The 16927-nt window shown below is 37.1% G+C and overlaps 5 protein-coding genes across 6 annotated transcripts; 1 reads left to right on the plus strand and 4 right to left on the minus strand.

The window, feature by feature from the left end:
* The first annotated feature begins 1522 nt into the window (after positions 1 to 1522).
* LOC110672527 (peptide methionine sulfoxide reductase) lies at positions 1523 to 2742 on the plus strand. The gene is made up of 2 exons (XM_021835329.2): positions 1523 to 2102; positions 2285 to 2742. Exons 1-2 carry the CDS (start codon positions 1785 to 1787, stop codon positions 2537 to 2539), a joined length of 573 nt encoding a protein of 190 aa, XP_021691021.2. The 5' UTR covers positions 1523 to 1784; the 3' UTR covers positions 2540 to 2742.
* Positions 2743 to 2817: 75 nt separating this feature from the next.
* LOC110672526 (vignain) lies at positions 2818 to 4938 on the minus strand. Its single transcript, XM_021835328.2, has 4 exons — positions 4273 to 4938; positions 3680 to 3915; positions 3397 to 3537; positions 2818 to 3234 (listed from the first exon to the last, which is right to left on the minus strand). The coding sequence occupies exons 1-4, from the start codon at positions 4871 to 4873 to the stop codon at positions 2971 to 2973; spliced, it is 1242 nt and encodes a 413-aa protein (XP_021691020.2). The 5' UTR covers positions 4874 to 4938; the 3' UTR covers positions 2818 to 2970.
* A 1920-nt stretch (positions 4939 to 6858) lies between these two features.
* On the minus strand, positions 6859 to 8571 carry LOC110672517 (uncharacterized). Its single transcript, XM_021835314.2, has 2 exons — positions 8392 to 8571; positions 6859 to 7131 (listed from the first exon to the last, which is right to left on the minus strand). The coding sequence occupies exons 1-2, from the start codon at positions 8494 to 8496 to the stop codon at positions 7045 to 7047; spliced, it is 192 nt and encodes a 63-aa protein (XP_021691006.2). The 5' UTR covers positions 8497 to 8571; the 3' UTR covers positions 6859 to 7044.
* A 357-nt stretch (positions 8572 to 8928) lies between these two features.
* Positions 8929 to 12572, minus strand: LOC110672512 (autophagy-related protein 16). Of its 2 annotated transcripts, none has more exons than XM_021835309.2 (5): positions 12238 to 12572; positions 11883 to 12009; positions 11281 to 11462; positions 10994 to 11189; positions 8929 to 10361 (listed from the first exon to the last, which is right to left on the minus strand). In XM_021835309.2, coding segments are annotated over exons 1-5 (1530 nt in total). In that variant the 5' UTR covers positions 12240 to 12572; the 3' UTR covers positions 8929 to 9338. The 2 variants fall into 2 exon arrangements, with proteins under 2 accessions (XP_021691001.2, XP_057995564.1); XM_058139581.1 differs by having other exon boundaries at positions 11281 to 11626; positions 12384 to 12543.
* A 399-nt stretch (positions 12573 to 12971) lies between these two features.
* Positions 12972 to 16545, minus strand: LOC110672514 (uncharacterized). Its single transcript, XM_021835312.2, has 5 exons — positions 15991 to 16545; positions 14614 to 14650; positions 14290 to 14526; positions 14136 to 14183; positions 12972 to 13686 (listed from the first exon to the last, which is right to left on the minus strand). Exons 1-5 carry the CDS (start codon positions 16290 to 16292, stop codon positions 13195 to 13197), a joined length of 1116 nt encoding a protein of 371 aa, XP_021691004.2. The 5' UTR covers positions 16293 to 16545; the 3' UTR covers positions 12972 to 13194.
* Between the last annotated feature and the right edge of the window lie 382 nt (positions 16546 to 16927).

Here is a 16927-nt window from a genome sequence, read left to right on the forward strand (position 1 = left end):
CTTTCTGGCAAATATCGAATCTTTCAAACTTACTGCTTTACATCCATCAAGAGAATTGACATCATTTAGAATTAGGTCCATATATTATCTTCCGATTCTACAAATCACTTTTTTTCCTTGTAAATCATTTATATTCTGAATTTCACAATAGAAAAGGACGCCATAGATATGTTCTCCAATGCAATTCCAAAGCACCACCAGAAGATACCATCCATCAATGGTGGCAGACATAATCAAATATCACTGACTAGTGATTAAATTTAAAGGGAATGTTGACTAGCTATCCCATGTTGGTTGAGGCCCTAAAGATTGAACCTTAAGAACCGATGGAGTCCTTTCATCATGACTTTAGCCCCCTGCAAGTTGCAACGAACTCGTTGTCTCTGAGCTTGTGTTTTCTAAGAAACTCTTTAAGGTGTCCTTTCTGATTAGTAAATGAAGCAAAGATGCCAACTTTGTTTTTAAACAAAGTGACAGCAATCATGCAAATGCTACAAGGAATCCTTTCATGGGCCTGCTCCTCCTTAATTCAGATCCATCATTATTATTCCCATTACAATAAACCTTTTTGCAGTTCTTAAAGACAGAGAAAGGGCCATGCGACATCATGAATTAAGGTTTCTCTTTTGCTGTAACTTGCATTTGATAAACACCTAATACTTGCACCTCATTATCATTAATTGTTATGTTGAACACGATTTAAGGCCTTTACCCGGAAAGAAGTAGAGTGTTTTAAGGTCAAAAGAAATCTTGCAAATCAATGATCAAGAAAAAATATTAAGTCTTTGCATTGGTTACAAAGCAAGAGGTTAGGATTTTGGCAAGCAAGTTGGTGGATGCCATATTTATTTTAAAAAAAAAAAGCAACTTGATATTTTCTCTACTGCATACAACTTGATATTCGATAATTATCTAGTCTCTATCGACATGGAAAACGTTGCAGCTACTGGACCCATGAAAATGAAAATATCCCCATTTTAATTGACAAGCACACCATTGGATGTCTCAAATCTCAATACACCAGAGATATTTTTAATTTCCAATTGAGTAAAAACGAAGGTAATCCTTTTCATTATCTTTCAACCCCTTGATTATTAGAGAGAAAATCATATTAATTTCAATTGTTTTTCTTGGAATTAAAAAAAAAAAAAAAAACATAAAACTACTCTTTTTAGAGACAAAAGGACTTTGATTCTTGCCTAAACAGTAGAACAGAAACTGAAAACAAGAAGGCCCATGGCTACAAGGAGGGTTTTCTTTTCGTGTATGGTAAACAATAGCTCTCATGTTATTGGGCCACTAATCCAATTAGTTTTGGACTTTCAGTCCAAATTAGTCTGAGTCTCATTTATCTCAATCTCACTTTCAAGAATCTGTAGAACACACCATTCTCTCTCTCTCTCTCTCTCCTTTTTCCTGATTAATAAAATTTAATTAATTTCATAAAAGAGGCGAAGCTTACCCCTTGACTAGTTCCTTGCCAAGATTATAAATCAATTACTACAAATTGACTAAAAAATATCTAAAATATTCAGTGAAAATTGTGTCTAACCAAACAAATTAGCAAATTGTGGATGCAATGAGTTTTATGATGATCAGCCAAAGGAGGTCGACCAGATTCATTCTTTCCAATCCCAGTTGCAATTAATTTGGTCCCATAATTAAATATGGAAAAAAATCATATTAAAAAAAATCACCATCATCGTGGTCGTCGTACATTCAAATAGGTGTGTATAATTGGTACTGATTCCTGAGCAGGGTCAAACTCCAAGGGGCTGAAGAGAATGGCTAACAACGCAGCCAATCCTGCCCTGGATCCCGATCTAGATCAACCCGATAATCCTAGTCACGAGTTTGCTCAGTTCGGAGCAGGGTGTTTCTGGGGAGTGGAGCTGGCGTTTCAGCGAGTGGTTGGGGTGGTGAAGACGGAGGTCGGATACTCTCAAGGTCACGTCCACGATCCTAATTACAAACTCGTTTGCACCGGCGCTACTAACCACGTCGAGGTCGTGCGCGTCCAATTTGACCCTGAAGTTTGCCCATATACCAACCTCCTCGCTCTTTTCTGGGCTCGCCACGATCCCACAAGCCTCAATCGCCAGGTATGGTTTCCTTCACTCCGGTGGTGCTGTTGGTTGAGTTCAGTATTTGTTTCCAGTTTCTACAGCTTTAATTGTAGCTGAATACGCCAAATTTATGATATGACGTATGGAAATCTTTGGAATTGAAATATATAATTAGAGCCTCCTAAGATGCTAAGCTTTTTTCTTGATCCTTTGATCAGGGTGGTGATGTGGGTGCCCAGTATAGGTCGGGAATATACTACTACAACGAGACGCAAGCTCTTCTAGCCCAAGAATCAAAGGAAGCTAAGCAGTTGGAATTGAAGGACAAGAAGATTGTCACTGAAATTCTGCCAGCAAAAAGATTTTACAGAGCTGAGGAGTACCACCAGCGGTATCTGGAAAAGGGAGGACGTAAGGGAGCCAAGCAGTCTGCTGAGAAGGGTTGCACTGACCCCATAAGATGTTATGGTTAAAAGCTGTAAAAGTATGCCAAGTGTGAAATTGTGGCTTCGTACTTGTTGAAAATTGGCAGCATTTTTCTGTAATATTTGTCTATGCATCTGATGTTTCTCATGGCATCTTAGTGATAATAAGCTGCCCTATTTTTTCTGCGTTTCCTTTCTCTGTTTCCTCTTCTGTTCATTTATTAATACTTGTGAGCCGTGGCATTTGAAAATTTCTTGAGAACTTGGATGTTCTGCTTGGCAGGAGGTCAATTGCAATGGAGTTTTGTGGACACTTGGTAATCACATGCAGTAGAAATGATATTGAAAGATTTATTCGTTACTAAACGGGAAACAGTGTTCAATTGATACATCATCAGTGAATCTTTGTGTCACTAAAATTATTCAATCAAAGAAACTTGAGGCTGAACTGTTAGTAGAAGTCCATGGCAGCATATAGTTTAGAGTTCATCCTTGGGAGAAGATGTAACTCCTGTAGGATTTTTTGAGGTGTTCTTGATGGGATACGAGGCCTCCATCGCTATACCACAGAGTCCCTCTTTCTCTGAGGTGCCACGCTGCATCCTTATGTAACCCTTCTCTCCCCATTCTGGTCCCCAGGAATTCTTCACAATCCAGTGCTTAGTTCCATCAACCGTGGTCCCATAGCCCACGATTGCAACTCCATGATCTAGCTCTGTTCCGCAACTTCCAGTGAACACCCCCTGCGTACATACAAAACCAAATTAAGGGAGGATCAAGCAAGCTGTACTGAGACCATCAATCAATTGATTATTCTAGCTAATGGTGCTTGTTTAATTGGGCTTTTTCTGAAGTGAGTTAATCAACTTGTAAAATATTGTTTTTAAAAGAATCATGAAGTTTACCTCTGAGTAGAACTGGAAATCTGAACCTCCAGCATCTATGGCCACAGAGACAGGCTGGTTTGCCACTGCTTTGAGTAATGCATCCTCGTTATTTCCAGGCACCTTCTCATACCCATCAATAGAGACTGCAGGTGAATTCTCCTGGCAGGATTGCAATTGTAATTAAGCAGTGGATTAATTTTATAACAGCAGCAATTTATCTCCTCAACTTTCAATTAAAAAAAAAAAAAAATTATTCCCTCAACTAAATTTAGTACAAAGTAAATGGAAAATAGGTATCAACCTTTGAAACATCACAAGTTCCATCCTCAGCTTGGTAAGGGTAATTAGCCTCAGTTGTTATTCCTCCTTGATTCTTAATGAACTCAAATGCATAATCCATTAGCCCTCCATTACATCCTTGGTTCTCATCAGTGTCACAATCCACCAACTCTTGCTCGGACAAAGACACTAGCTTATTAGTCTTAATTTGATTAATACCCTCAACTGCTGCGATGGTTGAAAATGCCCAGCAACTACCTATAGCAAATCGAAAATGACAAGAATTAAACTGCAAGCAATCAAAACAGGCACTATGATCATTAAAGATAACAAGAATTAACATTCCACTCCTTTTGGCAATTGTGTCAATGACAGGAACGTATATTCCCTTTTAACAACCTGTTGTGTATATTCTTCACTTATGGATAACATAAAAAATAAAACAAAGGACTACCTTTTTAGTAGTTCCATCTTCCACGTCCAGAAAGGGTAAAACTTTTCTTTTTCATCAATTAATGACAAGCAATCCCCTTTTATAAATCGCTAAATCCATGTTTGCGTGAAAGATAACTATAGCTTGTGGAAAAAAACCATAATTCAAAACATTAGCCTTACCACATTGGCCTTGGTCCTTAACACCAGTGACAGCACCTTTCTTTCTCCAATCAACGGACGGCGGGACTCTTTCTACCTTCTCATGCATGAAGCTCCCATTTCCCTGTGGCGCTCCTCGAAACATCCGATGATGTTTAACCTTTGAGCCAGCATAAGTGCTCCTAAATTCATGGCTGGTCATGTCTGCAAACTTGTTCAGCTTCAACTTGTAAGGCTTATCCTGCTTGTTAGTATTGTGAACAGTCATGACATTGTATTTGAACACACTGAAACGCTTGTGTTTCTCATGAAGACTCCTAGAAACAGTGTGGTGGCTCCTCCACCTCTCGTACAAATCCCACAAACTTTCTTCAGATGCCAAATCATTTTCATGGAATTCAAAACTCTCTGCAATTCCTACAACCAAAGCCAATGAGAGAGCAAGAAGTAGAAGCCTCTTCATTGCCATTTTGCTAGGAAAAAAACTCAACTCTTGATGGGAAATAAAGAACCTCAGCCACTGCTTTATATAGAGAAATGAAAGAAGAGCAATAATAGAAGAAGATATGAAACTAGAACAAACAAAGAGCAATAAATTAAGAAACAGTTTCCTTATGGGCATCAACAATGTGATATAATTAATGGAAGAGGATTTAAATATGGAGATTGGGTTCGAGAATATTAATGGAGAATAAGCTGTAAGGTTGATATTTATCTATGCAAGCAAGTACACACACACACACACACACACGTAAGTTTGGTTCAGTTGCAGCAAATTAAAGGAAAGGATAGAGGCAGTTCTTTGAAGTGTTTCGCGAATAACAGAGAAAACTCGTAGACATATTTGGAAAAACAAGCCTACAAGGGATGACCTTTTACATGAATAACACGCCATCACGTCATCTAGTTGAAAGAGAGAAGGAAAAAAGAGGTGATGAGAATGGTTACGTCCATAGCATAGACTCTTTAAGCCACGATATTTTAGCAAGTGGGAAGTAAAGCAGCTTGTAACTGTCTTCGCTCAGCTTTAACTAAAACCCACATCCAAAATCTTTGTAATGGATATATATGACAGGAGGAATGAAGGAAATTGCCAAGTACTTCTGTTTTCAGATCAGATCAAGACCAAGTACGAAATGGCACTATAGACGCCAACTTTCCCATAATTGAAGGTGAAAGAAAGTAAGAAACTGGAAAAAGCTTCGAGTGAAATGTTCATTTTCTTCGCTGAAGGACCAATAGTGCCTGCTTGCTTGCTTACCAATCTAAATTTCTTTACCTTTTTTCTTTTTTATTAAAGGGTAAGTGAATAAGTCATTCCTAGTTAGTTGGTTCGTTAAAGCGGGGCTGGGTTAATGCATGAAAGGCAAAAATCCAATTCTATAGAAAGGTAGCTTTAAGTTAAAAGGCCCCTGTGCACTTGCTCCATTACTTGACAAGCAATTAGAAATTAGAAAATTTTCCCATTCATTTACTGAGTTTCTCATTGTCGAAGAAATGCAATGGTTTGGGTCTTAATTATTTGACTAGGTAGTGAAGTTATTGCTTCTAGGAATAATGTAGCGTACTGCATTGGCAACTTGTCACTTCCACGGCTATGTTTCAACAAGATTTCAAGAGCTGATAAGCTCTTCTTCAAGGGAAAATAATATTTAACCATTAACTTGTAAGCTACATGACGGCCACGAGCTACCACGAAATGGATGGATAGGCTCACTTAACGTGCTTGAAATCCCAAGTGTCCCCTGTTTCATTCATGACCTCAAATTCCGTCTTCTCTCAAAAAATTGACCAAAAAAAAAAAAGATTCTGTCAACATGGCAAACTTTGATTGGACCAGGCAGTAGGAGAACTTGAAACCTCGCAAGAAACTGCTTCTAGCATTATTGTTCTATTGCCAAACTTGCTTAGATTGCTAATAATAGTTACAGAGGCTTTCTTAATGTATTAAAAAATAAAAAACCTTGCGCGCTGGAAACAATCTCTAGAAGCTGATTGAAAAATGTGCCACATTCACCCCTTTAAAATCTTATTTGACAATAATTTTTAAAGTAATGCTTAGTATCAAACATTACATTCCTTATTTATATTATTTGATGACATAGTATTTATAATAATATTTATACGTTGAGAAAATATTTCACGAAAATTACCTTTTTTAATTTTTAGAGGTTGATTAGGGTTAACAAAATGATATCACTATTTTTACATTTAATAACTAATCTAACATCTATTTTTACCATACACTTCTGCTTTAAATCACTATATAAATGGCTAAATACTAATAGTTAATATTTAACAACTAGTAAAATAACTAATAATTATTAAACAATTAACAACTACTAAAATAGCTAATATTATCGACCATGATCTAAATGTAGAAATAAACCGTTTTATAAAATTAAAAAAGCTACAGTTATATCCAGCAGGCAGGCTAATGAGATGCAACATAGATTCTGAACACGTCTAGAAGACAAATAAATCAATCTTTTGTAAAAGACTACATTTCCTTGTTCTCTAAAAGGGTTTCTCAATTATATTTCCTTGAGATCACTTACCAGGTAACTGTGTCGGTTATTCTAATCATGACTAAAAGTTGAACAAACATGGTAGAACAATCATCAATTATTTTTGATAAATCAGCAACAAGAAGGAATAAAACTGTTCTTGATACAAGCAAATTAATTTGCCAAATTAATTATTTTCAGTTTCAGTGCTTTGTAAACAGAAGCTCAAAGAGCGACCCGCACTTGAGGGAAACAAGGGAAATATAAATTTGATCAAATAAGTAGTTCATGCTGAAGGATCCTTCTGTTTAGCTTGCTGCAATAGTTCTTCTCTGACCCTCCTGATCTCCATCTCCTTTTCAAGTCTTTCTTTCTAAAAGGATGACAGCACAAGGCCAATAAACAACAAAATATTATACACAAAAAAAGACATGAAATTCAATGGAAAATTGCTGGATAGTGGCAACCAAGAACAAGTGTGAGAGTATCATGAAGAAGATCAATGACAGATGCTGAATTCAACGAGCATGGATGTTCAACAATTCCTTTTTTGCCACATATAATATGATATATTCAGTTAAGAAAAAAAACCCTGATATATAAAACTAATATTTTGAAATTTGAAATTGATTTGGGCATATTCACAGCATAAATTGTATGGAAGATTAGAAACTAACTGAAATTGTACATCAGAATTCAAAACCAGCAGTGAAGCTACAGGTATTACTGCACAATAAAATGAAATGGACTCAAAACAGTTTTGAAGTGAGAAATTCTGCAGTCAGAAGCAAATATGGGTCTAGCACATCCATTATCACACCAGAATAGAATGCAGACCTTTTTAATTCATACCTCCTATAACAAGAAACATTCATTATTTTTCTACTCATAAATGCTAACTACAATGACGACAAGTAATTTCTCAAACCCCAAGAAATCTTTTTTGTTTTCTTTTGCTTATTTATTTTTATGAATATGGCTTAAACTCACAACTTATGGGTGAATTTTGGTACAATCATCGGAATTCAGACAACTTTAAACTTTTTTCAATAATGGCAGTAATATAATTTTAAGAGATTCAACAAAAAGCCTATAGCGTACTTAAGAGATTCAACAAAAAGCTATAGCATGCTTATAATTATACAACTAAATTTAAGAGAAAAAAAAAAACCCTTGTTTTTGTCAATTCCAAAATCTAGCACCTCGCATTCTGTAATAGGTCAAGAGAACAACTGTAAGATTTAATTTTGATCTGTCATCCGCAATCCTCAAGCAATTATGCTTTCTGTAACCCACCTGGACAATAACTGACCTCCATTTTCAAAACTATCGAATTCAGGGGATATAATCCCATATCAAATTTAAACAGCATTGTAACAGAGCATTTCATTTCGCTGGACAATCACATAAACCAAAGTCGTTCGAGAACACTAGGCCTTTTCCTATCATTTCGAGATCATACAAAAAATTTGACCATCGCTTGAAGAATTGGACCAATCGGTAAAGCGCAAATTTATTAAATGAACTTGGGGAGCTCCAATTCAATGTTAACCAGAATATAATTGCAAAATTTCCATAAACAACAAGCAAACCCCACGAAAGCATTCAAAAAAAAAGTTGCAGAGATAAGCACCTTCTCATCCTGATGAAGAGCAATCCAGACGTGGACTCTATCCATTGATTGCCAGAATAGAAAGGCTCCAAATGTCATCGCAAAATACGTTGCCACTTTCACCATCTTCACAGTTCACTCTAGGCAGTTAAGACCAGGCTTGGGAATGAGATCGCAAATGGCGATAAGCGAACCGGATTCGACGGGCAACGTTGGGTAGCTTCTGTCCGATGCAGACCGAAAGTTGGGCCAAACTCAAATTCAAAGAATGGGTCAATGGAGGCCCAATTTTGAACTCAGGCAGTCCTCCAACAATTTTCGGTGTCTTTGATTTAAAATTTTCTTTATCAATGTTCAACAAGTTTAAAAAAAAAAAACACCAAAGATTTACCTCAATTTTAATTTAAAATAAAGATTATCTTAATAATAAATTTTTTACAGTAGAAAACTTCCTACAAATTTCCTGAATTCCAAAATATTTCTTTTAAAAAAGAAAAACCTTATTTTTCAGATACTAGAAAGAAAATAATGATTGGTATCAAACATTTAGATATCAAATACAGCAAATTAAATCGTACATTTCAATCATAATGATCTACATGGACCACTTCATAGTGCACAAAACAATGAATTCAGTTTTAAGGGAGATATGGTTAAACAATATGACACAAAAGTCGCATCCAACGAATTTAATTTGTCATTCTCTTCCAATACTTACAAGTAATCAATCTGTTCATAGCTTCCCATGTACTGTAGTATTTCTATGAAAACGGTAAACTTTCCTAGGCAGGCACACCCCTCCGTCAAGAATCATGCTGGGCGGCCGTGGGATCAAGCAACTTTTATCATCTCATGACTCCCAGCATTTCACCAACTTGTTTGGAAACCAGGCAATAAAATTTTGCAGAGAAACGTAGCCAGGTTTTGGATAAACAATTTGTCATATTCACAAGCGCACAAATAAATCATCATGCCCAGGTATACATAATTCCGTTCTTGTCAGCAGTGGCTAATGGTTTTCCAAGTCCACTCCACGAACAACAGAGGACAGAAGAAGTGTGCTCTTTCAGAGTGCTTACAATATCAGCTTTAGATATTGACCAAATGTACACAGATCCATCAGCTGATCCAGCAGCAACATAGTTGTCATCAGGACTCATGCAAGAGCGACTCCAATTAGACGCCACTCTGTTTCCAGTCGCTCTTAATGTACCGCAAACTTCCAAAGACCTCATATCAAATAAGTTGTGCAAGTTATCCCTCCCACTTGTCAAAACAACATTTCCATTTTTAGACAGACATATAGAAGTAATAGCAAGTGAATGTGCAGCGACTTCACTGAGTAGCTTTCCTGTATGAATATCCCACAAACGAAGATTCCCATCAACATGGCCTGAACAAATGGTCATTCCATCCGTGCTAAAACAAAGAGCATTGCAGTTGCTGTGGAAAACAATTGTGCTGGTGCAGTAACCTTTTTGCAAATCCCACACTTTTATAGTACGATCATAAGCAGCACTGACAACATGTCGACTAGAAATTTTGCTGACATCCACAGCACACACTTTGTCAATGTGGCCTGTGAGAGTGTGACGGACACGTCCTGAGTTGGCATCCCACACATACAAGTTGTTGGAGCTACTGGCTGCAATGACAGATCTATTATCATGGGTCAACGAAAGATCAAGAACAGAGCCAAGGCAACCATAAAGTGTACGACTTAAAGATCCAGTATTTGTATCCCACATTTTGATTGATCGATCCTGTCCACCACTAATTAATTTGCTTGAGTTATACTCAAACATTATAGAAGCACAGCCACCCTCATGAGCTGTAATTTTGCGCTTGCATGCAGCAGGAATGGTTGATTCCACAAAACACTCAGCACCATCTTCACTTTGCCGGACCACACCATCCACTTGCTGCTGAGCAAGTTTCTCTAAACCACTTGCCTTGAGCCGATCAACCATTTCTTCATATAGTGCATTCGCCTAAGTTAATTATGGAATCATTAATTAGCCACGTCCATCCCATAAGGCAGGGGAAAAAAAAACTAATTTATAGATATGCCCATCAAAAAGAAAGATTAAGAACTTAAAACAATGTATGTGAACTTCAGAGTCATACAGCTCAATAATGCTTTTCAGGCAACGGTAAGATCAGTCTGCAGTGCTTAACTTATGACAGAGTAAGCGAGACAATTATGTTACAACACCAAATATATAACACCCTATGATAGGAATCAAACTAATGTACAGTACTCTGGTATTTTATATGCACCTAAGATGACAGACGAAAAGGTACAAAGTCTAACAACCTTCCCTGCATTTGAAACAAAATTACATTGAAAAAATATGAGGCTATCTCCATCCAAAATCTTTTTAATGACCAATGGATCTATGAAGGGAAGACATTAAAATAACCTTTCAACAAGGCCTTTCAAGAACCTACTGTATTTCATAGAATTGCTAGTCCATCATATTAGCTTGAGAAGTATTTTCTCTATGAAGTTTTACACCAAAAAAAAGATAGATAAATTTAGGACTAAAAGACTTAGAACGTTAGCAGACCAATTAAATCTCTTCCACACTTTCATTTCAATTATACTAATAATATGAAGTACCTCATTAAGACGTTCCGCATCTTGCATCTTTTGCAGCATCCAGCGATCAACTAATATCTTATTTTCCGCTTCTGCATTCTTAGCCTTGACAATCATCTCTTCCAATTGCTTCCGAAGTGAGTGATTCTCACTCACAACCAATTCTAACGCCTTAATTTTTTCTTCCAAATCTACCTTTAATTGAGAGCATTCATCCCTGCATCACAAAATTATGTTTCAATATTTCATGACACCATAAACCTCATAAGCATCTCCCTACAAGGCTAAAATATAGACAAAAAGGTAACCTTGTTTGAGCCAACTCCTTTTGCAAATCAGTGAATGCTGCCTCTTTCTCTTCCAGTGCAGCTTTTGATGCTCGGGACTCTGCTACCTCCACCACAAGTTGCTCGGATAACCGAGACTGAGCTTTGTAACATTGCTGAAGTTCCAATTCAAGATTTTCTGCTTTCTCCTTCCATTCTGATCCCTTCCATGATACAAGCAACAAAAGATATACCATTATAAACTAATCACAAGGCAACATAAGTTATCATAATAACTAGTACAATGATAGTCGATCAAAGCCCTTAAAAAATTGAAATTGATGCTCAGGCAATGCACAAGGAGGGGAACACAACTGCTACTAGAGACCTGAAAATGCACAATTTCAAAGCTTGTAAAATTATAAGCAAACATATATCCCCACCAACTCCAATAGACGAGGACTTCTGGTCATCAAAGTCTAATTTATGGAGAGTTTAGCCATGCTGGATAATAATAACCCGCAATTATATTGCCGTATATGCAGTTAAAGCATTTTCCTTTTCCTAAAACACAATTTGATAAAATCAATTGTGTGTGTGAGAGAGAGAGAGAGAGAGAGGGGGGGGCGGGTGGGGGCGCGGACCTGAAAGATAATCGGTCTGGAAAGAGCAATATAAGCAGGAGCATGAGCGACTTCTTCAAGTAAATGGCGCTTCCTTAACGCCTTAAGCGCGTGCTTTATGGCTTCCCTCGCAAGCTCCTCCTGAGACCTGAAACATTCACGAGATTAAACCATCACCGCCTCAGATTGTTTGGCAGCTAAGAAAACGAAGGAAAATTCATAAACAAAAGGAAATCAACACTCAACAAAGACTAACACAGATGCTAGGCTTAATTGAAGTAAACAATTCATCGGTCAGAAGGCAAACAGACAAAAAGAAACCGAATAGCAATAAATAGAAATCAGAAGGGAAAGTAAAGGACCCAAATTTACTTACATATTTGATTGAATATGACTGAATCTTAGGCCAGTTTTGAATTAGGGTTAGAAGAAGGCGAAAGAAAACAATGTTCAGAAAAGGTCCGAGAAGCTGTTGCTTGGATTTTGGAAAACATAAGAACAGAAGTATTTACGCTCGCTTACCGTGGAGAGTGCAAACAATGGTCTATGGATCGAGGAAGGTGGTGTGGGTTGGGCCAGACTTCACTCGCTACTTCTTTTTCATCTCTAAGCAATGATTGTTGGACCCAAATCCCATATTTGAAATGCAATTAGATTAATAATTTAATAATTAATTGTATCACAAATTTTGATAATTTTAAATTTTTAAAGGTTTTTATTTTTAAGTCGGTCTCTATCAAAGAAAACATTATTGATTAAATAAAGGAAGCTTCAAATGTTAAGAAAAACAAGCATGCCATTAACAAACCTACACTATTGCATTTGCGTCCGCAAGTGAAACTTTCAATTGCCTTGCAGGACAATTCCCATCCATCAGTTTGATGCCGACTTCAAACTGACCAACCCAATCCAGAAATCCCTACTTTAATTATTCAGCTTTGCTATTACTGGACCAATAAAAGCTACTTAAAATCCAGAAGACAAACTACACCAATGTCGGTTGATGGCTTGATGCATGTAGCGTGTGAATTCTGTGTTAAACATGCTATAACGTTGTAAGAAGATGGAGGAATTATAACCTGTGAGCTTCATTTCCTTTTGAACAATGCATAATAAAGAGGTTAGAATTCTTCCATTAACTAAGGATAACAAATCCCACCCAATATATCAAACATCTACAATCCCATTACACAGTTATTATGCAATTTCAATGAGCAAGCCACACACACTGAAATCACAAGTTAAATACCAAATAATTCCCCTTTTTTTCCCACTTTCCCTGTCCCCTCTAAAATCAATCTAGTGCACAAATTTTACAAAGGATTTGGCATTCTTATCCAGCACGAATCCTATCCAGCCAATCAACACTTTTCCGTGCCTTTTCTAGCTGTAGGTCAATGCTCTTCCGAGACTTCTCATGGTATTCCACACTTCTCCGTGACCTCTCCATTTGGTCAAAGGGGATCCTTAACTTTTCTAGCTTGTCAATATTGGTAAATTTGTATTCATGAAACTTCAGTTTTTCAGTTCTATCGGTGCTTTTTCTTGGTTTCTCCCTCCGATCTGTACTCTTCCTCGGTGCATCAAAACAATCAGTACTCCGTCTAGGCTGTTCAATTCCATCTGTACTTCTCCTACCAGCATTTCTTCGCAAGGGTGATTTCTCAACTGTTGATATGAACTTCTTCAGATGCCTTAGATATTCTGGATACAGCTCTAAATTACAGTGATTTCCTCCTTTCAGCCATAGTGGTTCATATTTCTCCTGGCACAATTCCCAGAGCTGCTTGCCATGAGAACAATCAACTACTTCATCAGATGTTCCCTGTAAGAAAGCAGGCAAAGCAGAACAATTAATACTTTAATACAAAGACTCTAAGCAGGCTCACAACCTAAATTGATCACATCATGGGAACAAGAACACCAAAGAAAAGAGTCAACAGGTCTTACAGAAGGCTACAAAGGGACCACTTAAATCCAAACCCACCCCAACAGTTACAATTTCGGCTCTTAAAGGTTTTTATTTTAATTTTTTTCAAAGCATCATGACAATTTCAAAGTATGGTGGATCAATGTTGATTCTGCTCCAAAGTGAAGGTTGCTAATTTTCTTGTGTCTTATGCTGTAAAACTATGTTAATGGTCTTTTTCTTTGGATCTATGTGTTTTCTACTGATAGGTACAAATTATATACATATGATAATGCACTCAAGATCACCCAAGGGCACTAAGATATTCCACATTATATAATTGAAACAACCAACAGCATACTTACATGGATAACCAGCACAGGACACTTCACCAATGGAATCTTGTCTACGTTCTGGATAACAGCCAAGTAAAAACAAAATTCAGTTTAGAGACATAAAGTGCTATCTATGCTTTTATATTATAAATAATTATACAATAAGAAGAAAAAAAAAATTAACCTTGTAGATATCAAACCAGAATGTGCGCTTCACAGGATACATGACTCTTAACCCTGATAGTATAGGACTGTGCAGGACAACAGCTCTTAGCCGAGGTAAACGTGCAGCAAGATCCAAAGTAGGCCCACTACCAACAGATTGACCATAAAGGATGACATTCTCCTGCTTGGTACCATAGCTCTCTTCAAGACACTTATAAGCAGCTTCAATATCAGCATAAGTATTGTGCTCAGTGGGCTGCAGAATGGCGTACACATGAAGCTTTAGAGAAGCTACCAGTAATTTCAGTCCCATATCAAACGGAAGAAGATTTATATTACTTACCTTGCCTGATGATTGTCCATAGCCAGAGTAGTCATACCTGCAAAAATTGGGGAAAAAGGCATTTGAGTACTTATCCTATACCAATACTTAAACTGATGGATGACAGCATAAACTAATGCATGCACTTTAGAAAAGACCAAGTTCTTGACTGATGCTAAGATCTAGGAAATCTTCCGGTGTTATGTTAGGCACATGGACAATAATCAATTAACTAAACAAAAAAGCTATTCTTCCAACTTCCAAGGATCATTAGAGGGCAGTGGACTACTTCGATGAAATTTCCAGGCCTGCTTTGTTCCATCCATCAAACATTTTCTTTGCAGCAAAAATTTCCAAACTCAACCACAACTTCCACAATTTCTTGTCCAGCTACTTGTTGCATATCATAACATCATACAATAGAACATGTTATTTGCATGGTGCAAGTAAGAGACTTACTAGGAAGGTCTGAACTTCCAGATCAAGACATATCCTTAATTCTTCTATTATATGGTTTAAGAAATCAACATAAAATATAGTTAAATTAGCAGCTATGGCATTGTGAGTTTCCATGATATCTTAATGGAAAAAGGAGAAACAGTCGATTCATCCTCAATGACAAAAATATTTTAACAAAGAAAAAAAAAAGATACAATCTATCTCCCAATTGTATTATTTTTATTTCCCATTAAACAGAAACCCAAACAAAAACTACGTAACTCACCAAATAAGCAACACCATCTTCCTGTTCTTGCCTAAGCAGAAAAGTTACCCCAATTATCCCTTTTCCCCAACATGCTGCTGAATCACTTAATTAGTCAGATATACTTAGTTGCAGATACCAAAATCCATAAGATATTCCATTCCCCAAAAATCAAAGCATTATTTCTTAATAAAAGGATCCATTTTAGGATTAAGGCTTGTTGTTGCAAAAGAATCATAGACAATCCACTTACAAAAAAAAAAAAAAAAAGAATAACATCAAAAGAAAATATGATGGAACGGAATAGATCTACTGAAAGAAATCTTCACTTCCCTAATTCAGGTAATCTATCAGCAAGAACAACCAAATTAGGCCCACAACAATTAACCACTTGATCTCAAGCTAACTCCATCACCTTTTACGTAACAGCAATGCTTGATAGAAGGGGAGAAAAAAGGATCATTCAAAACCTACCCAAAAACTAGATTTTCTAACAAAGTTATCCATCATCTGCAACACAACTCTTTCCCAACATCTAATTCTCCTATTATTCTACAAAAAAAACAAGCCAAATTCCCTAATATCTCGACGAAGGATCACACATTCACCTAAATTTTGATAATAAACCCACTGCATATACAATAATCAACAAAAATTTCGACATTGGAGACAAGGTTAAGTTAAAGTGAAGTTACCCCATGAGATTTACACGCAAGTGGATGCTCAATTCGATGAAGAGCTCATACATCTGGCCAATATCAGCAGCATTTCCATGAGAATAGAGCAGAGTAGAGGTGGCCATGGGGTACCTAACGTACACGGCAACGATATCGGTGCCCCGTCGGGTAGGAAGGCGCAAGACGTCGACATTCTCGCGGTGAGGGAAGTGATCCAGAAGCAAAAGGCCAGTGGCATCATCAGTAATTAGCTTGTAGGAAGGAGGGTTCGGCGGGAAAAAAGCGAATTTTGCTGCCATGGAAGAAGTCACCCCACCCATTCCGTTATACTTTTTGGTCTCCCTGTTATCTCTCTTCCCGTATATATCTTTCTATCTATATGCACACTTGTTTCTTCGTTCAAAAGAAACAGCCACTTAATAAAAGAAGAAGAAGAAGAACATTCCTTTCCTTTCTCTTTTCTTTTCCTTTTGGCAGAGAGCATGTAGTTCTTTAGCTAGCGCAGACGCAGAGAGAGAGAGAGAGAGAGAGAGAGAGAGCAGGGAAGGTCAGAACTGGTCAGTAATAGCAATAACAATAGGCTAAGAAAGAGAGATGATTAATTTAGTGGGTGGAATTTTCTCTTGCCCGTTTAGAGGGCAATGATATGATTACAGCTTGTCTCATGCGTAAGTTCATCACCCCGCTCTCTCACGTGTTAAACTTCTGTCCTGATATTCTCTATTTAGTTTGCACATCTAGCCTCATATGTTTCTATATTTTTATTTGTTGCCCAACTGTTCCTCTGCCTTCCATTATGCCTCTAAACATAGCAATAATGCATGGTTGGCCCATTGAAGAAGAAAATTTTGACTGAAACGTCATTTCCCTCCTTAATTAACGTGAAATGGGATTAGGACTAGGAGTTAGGCTTGAACAATTATTTTTTCATAAAAGACAAAACTTATTTGCTTAA

Source organism: Hevea brasiliensis, chromosome 17 (assembly GCF_030052815.1).
Source record: "Hevea brasiliensis isolate MT/VB/25A 57/8 chromosome 17, ASM3005281v1, whole genome shotgun sequence".
Lineage (NCBI taxonomy): Eukaryota > Viridiplantae > Streptophyta > Magnoliopsida > Malpighiales > Euphorbiaceae > Hevea > Hevea brasiliensis.

Coding starts and splice junctions, on each gene's coding strand:
- LOC110672527 (XM_021835329.2), top strand. CDS start 1,785: ATGGCTAACAACGCAGCCAATCCTGCCCTGGATCCCGATCTAGATCAA. Junction 2,103..2,284: donor CCACAAGCCTCAATCGCCAG/GTATGGTTTCCT, acceptor TCCTTTGATCAG/GGTGGTGATGTGGGTGCCCA.
- LOC110672526 (XM_021835328.2), bottom strand. CDS start 4,873: ATGCCCATAAGGAAACTGTTTCTTAATTTATTGCTCTTTGTTTGTTCT. Junction 3,538..3,679: donor GAACTTGTGATGTTTCAAAG/GTTGATACCTAT, acceptor CAATCCTGCCAG/GAGAATTCACCTGCAGTCTC. Junction 3,235..3,396: donor ATTTCCAGTTCTACTCAGAG/GTAAACTTCATG, acceptor GTATGTACGCAG/GGGGTGTTCACTGGAAGTTG.
- LOC110672517 (XM_021835314.2), bottom strand. CDS start 8,496: ATGGTGAAAGTGGCAACGTATTTTGCGATGACATTTGGAGCCTTTCTA. Junction 7,132..8,391: donor CTCTTCATCAGGATGAGAAG/GTGCTTATCTCT, acceptor TCATCCTTTTAG/AAAGAAAGACTTGAAAAGGA.
- LOC110672512 (XM_021835309.2), bottom strand. Junction 11,463..11,882: donor CCAGACCGATTATCTTTCAG/GTCCGCGCCCCC, acceptor GTATCATGGAAG/GGATCAGAATGGAAGGAGAA. Junction 10,362..10,993: donor ATGCGGAACGTCTTAATGAG/GTACTTCATATT, acceptor TAATTAACTTAG/GCGAATGCACTATATGAAGA.
- LOC110672514 (XM_021835312.2), bottom strand. CDS start 16,292: ATGGGTGGGGTGACTTCTTCCATGGCAGCAAAATTCGCTTTTTTCCCG. Junction 14,184..14,289: donor TCTGGTTTGATATCTACAAG/GTTAATTTTTTT, acceptor GCTGTTATCCAG/AACGTAGACAAGATTCCATT. Junction 13,687..14,135: donor GTCCTGTGCTGGTTATCCAT/GTAAGTATGCTG, acceptor GCTTTCTTACAG/GGAACATCTGATGAAGTAGT.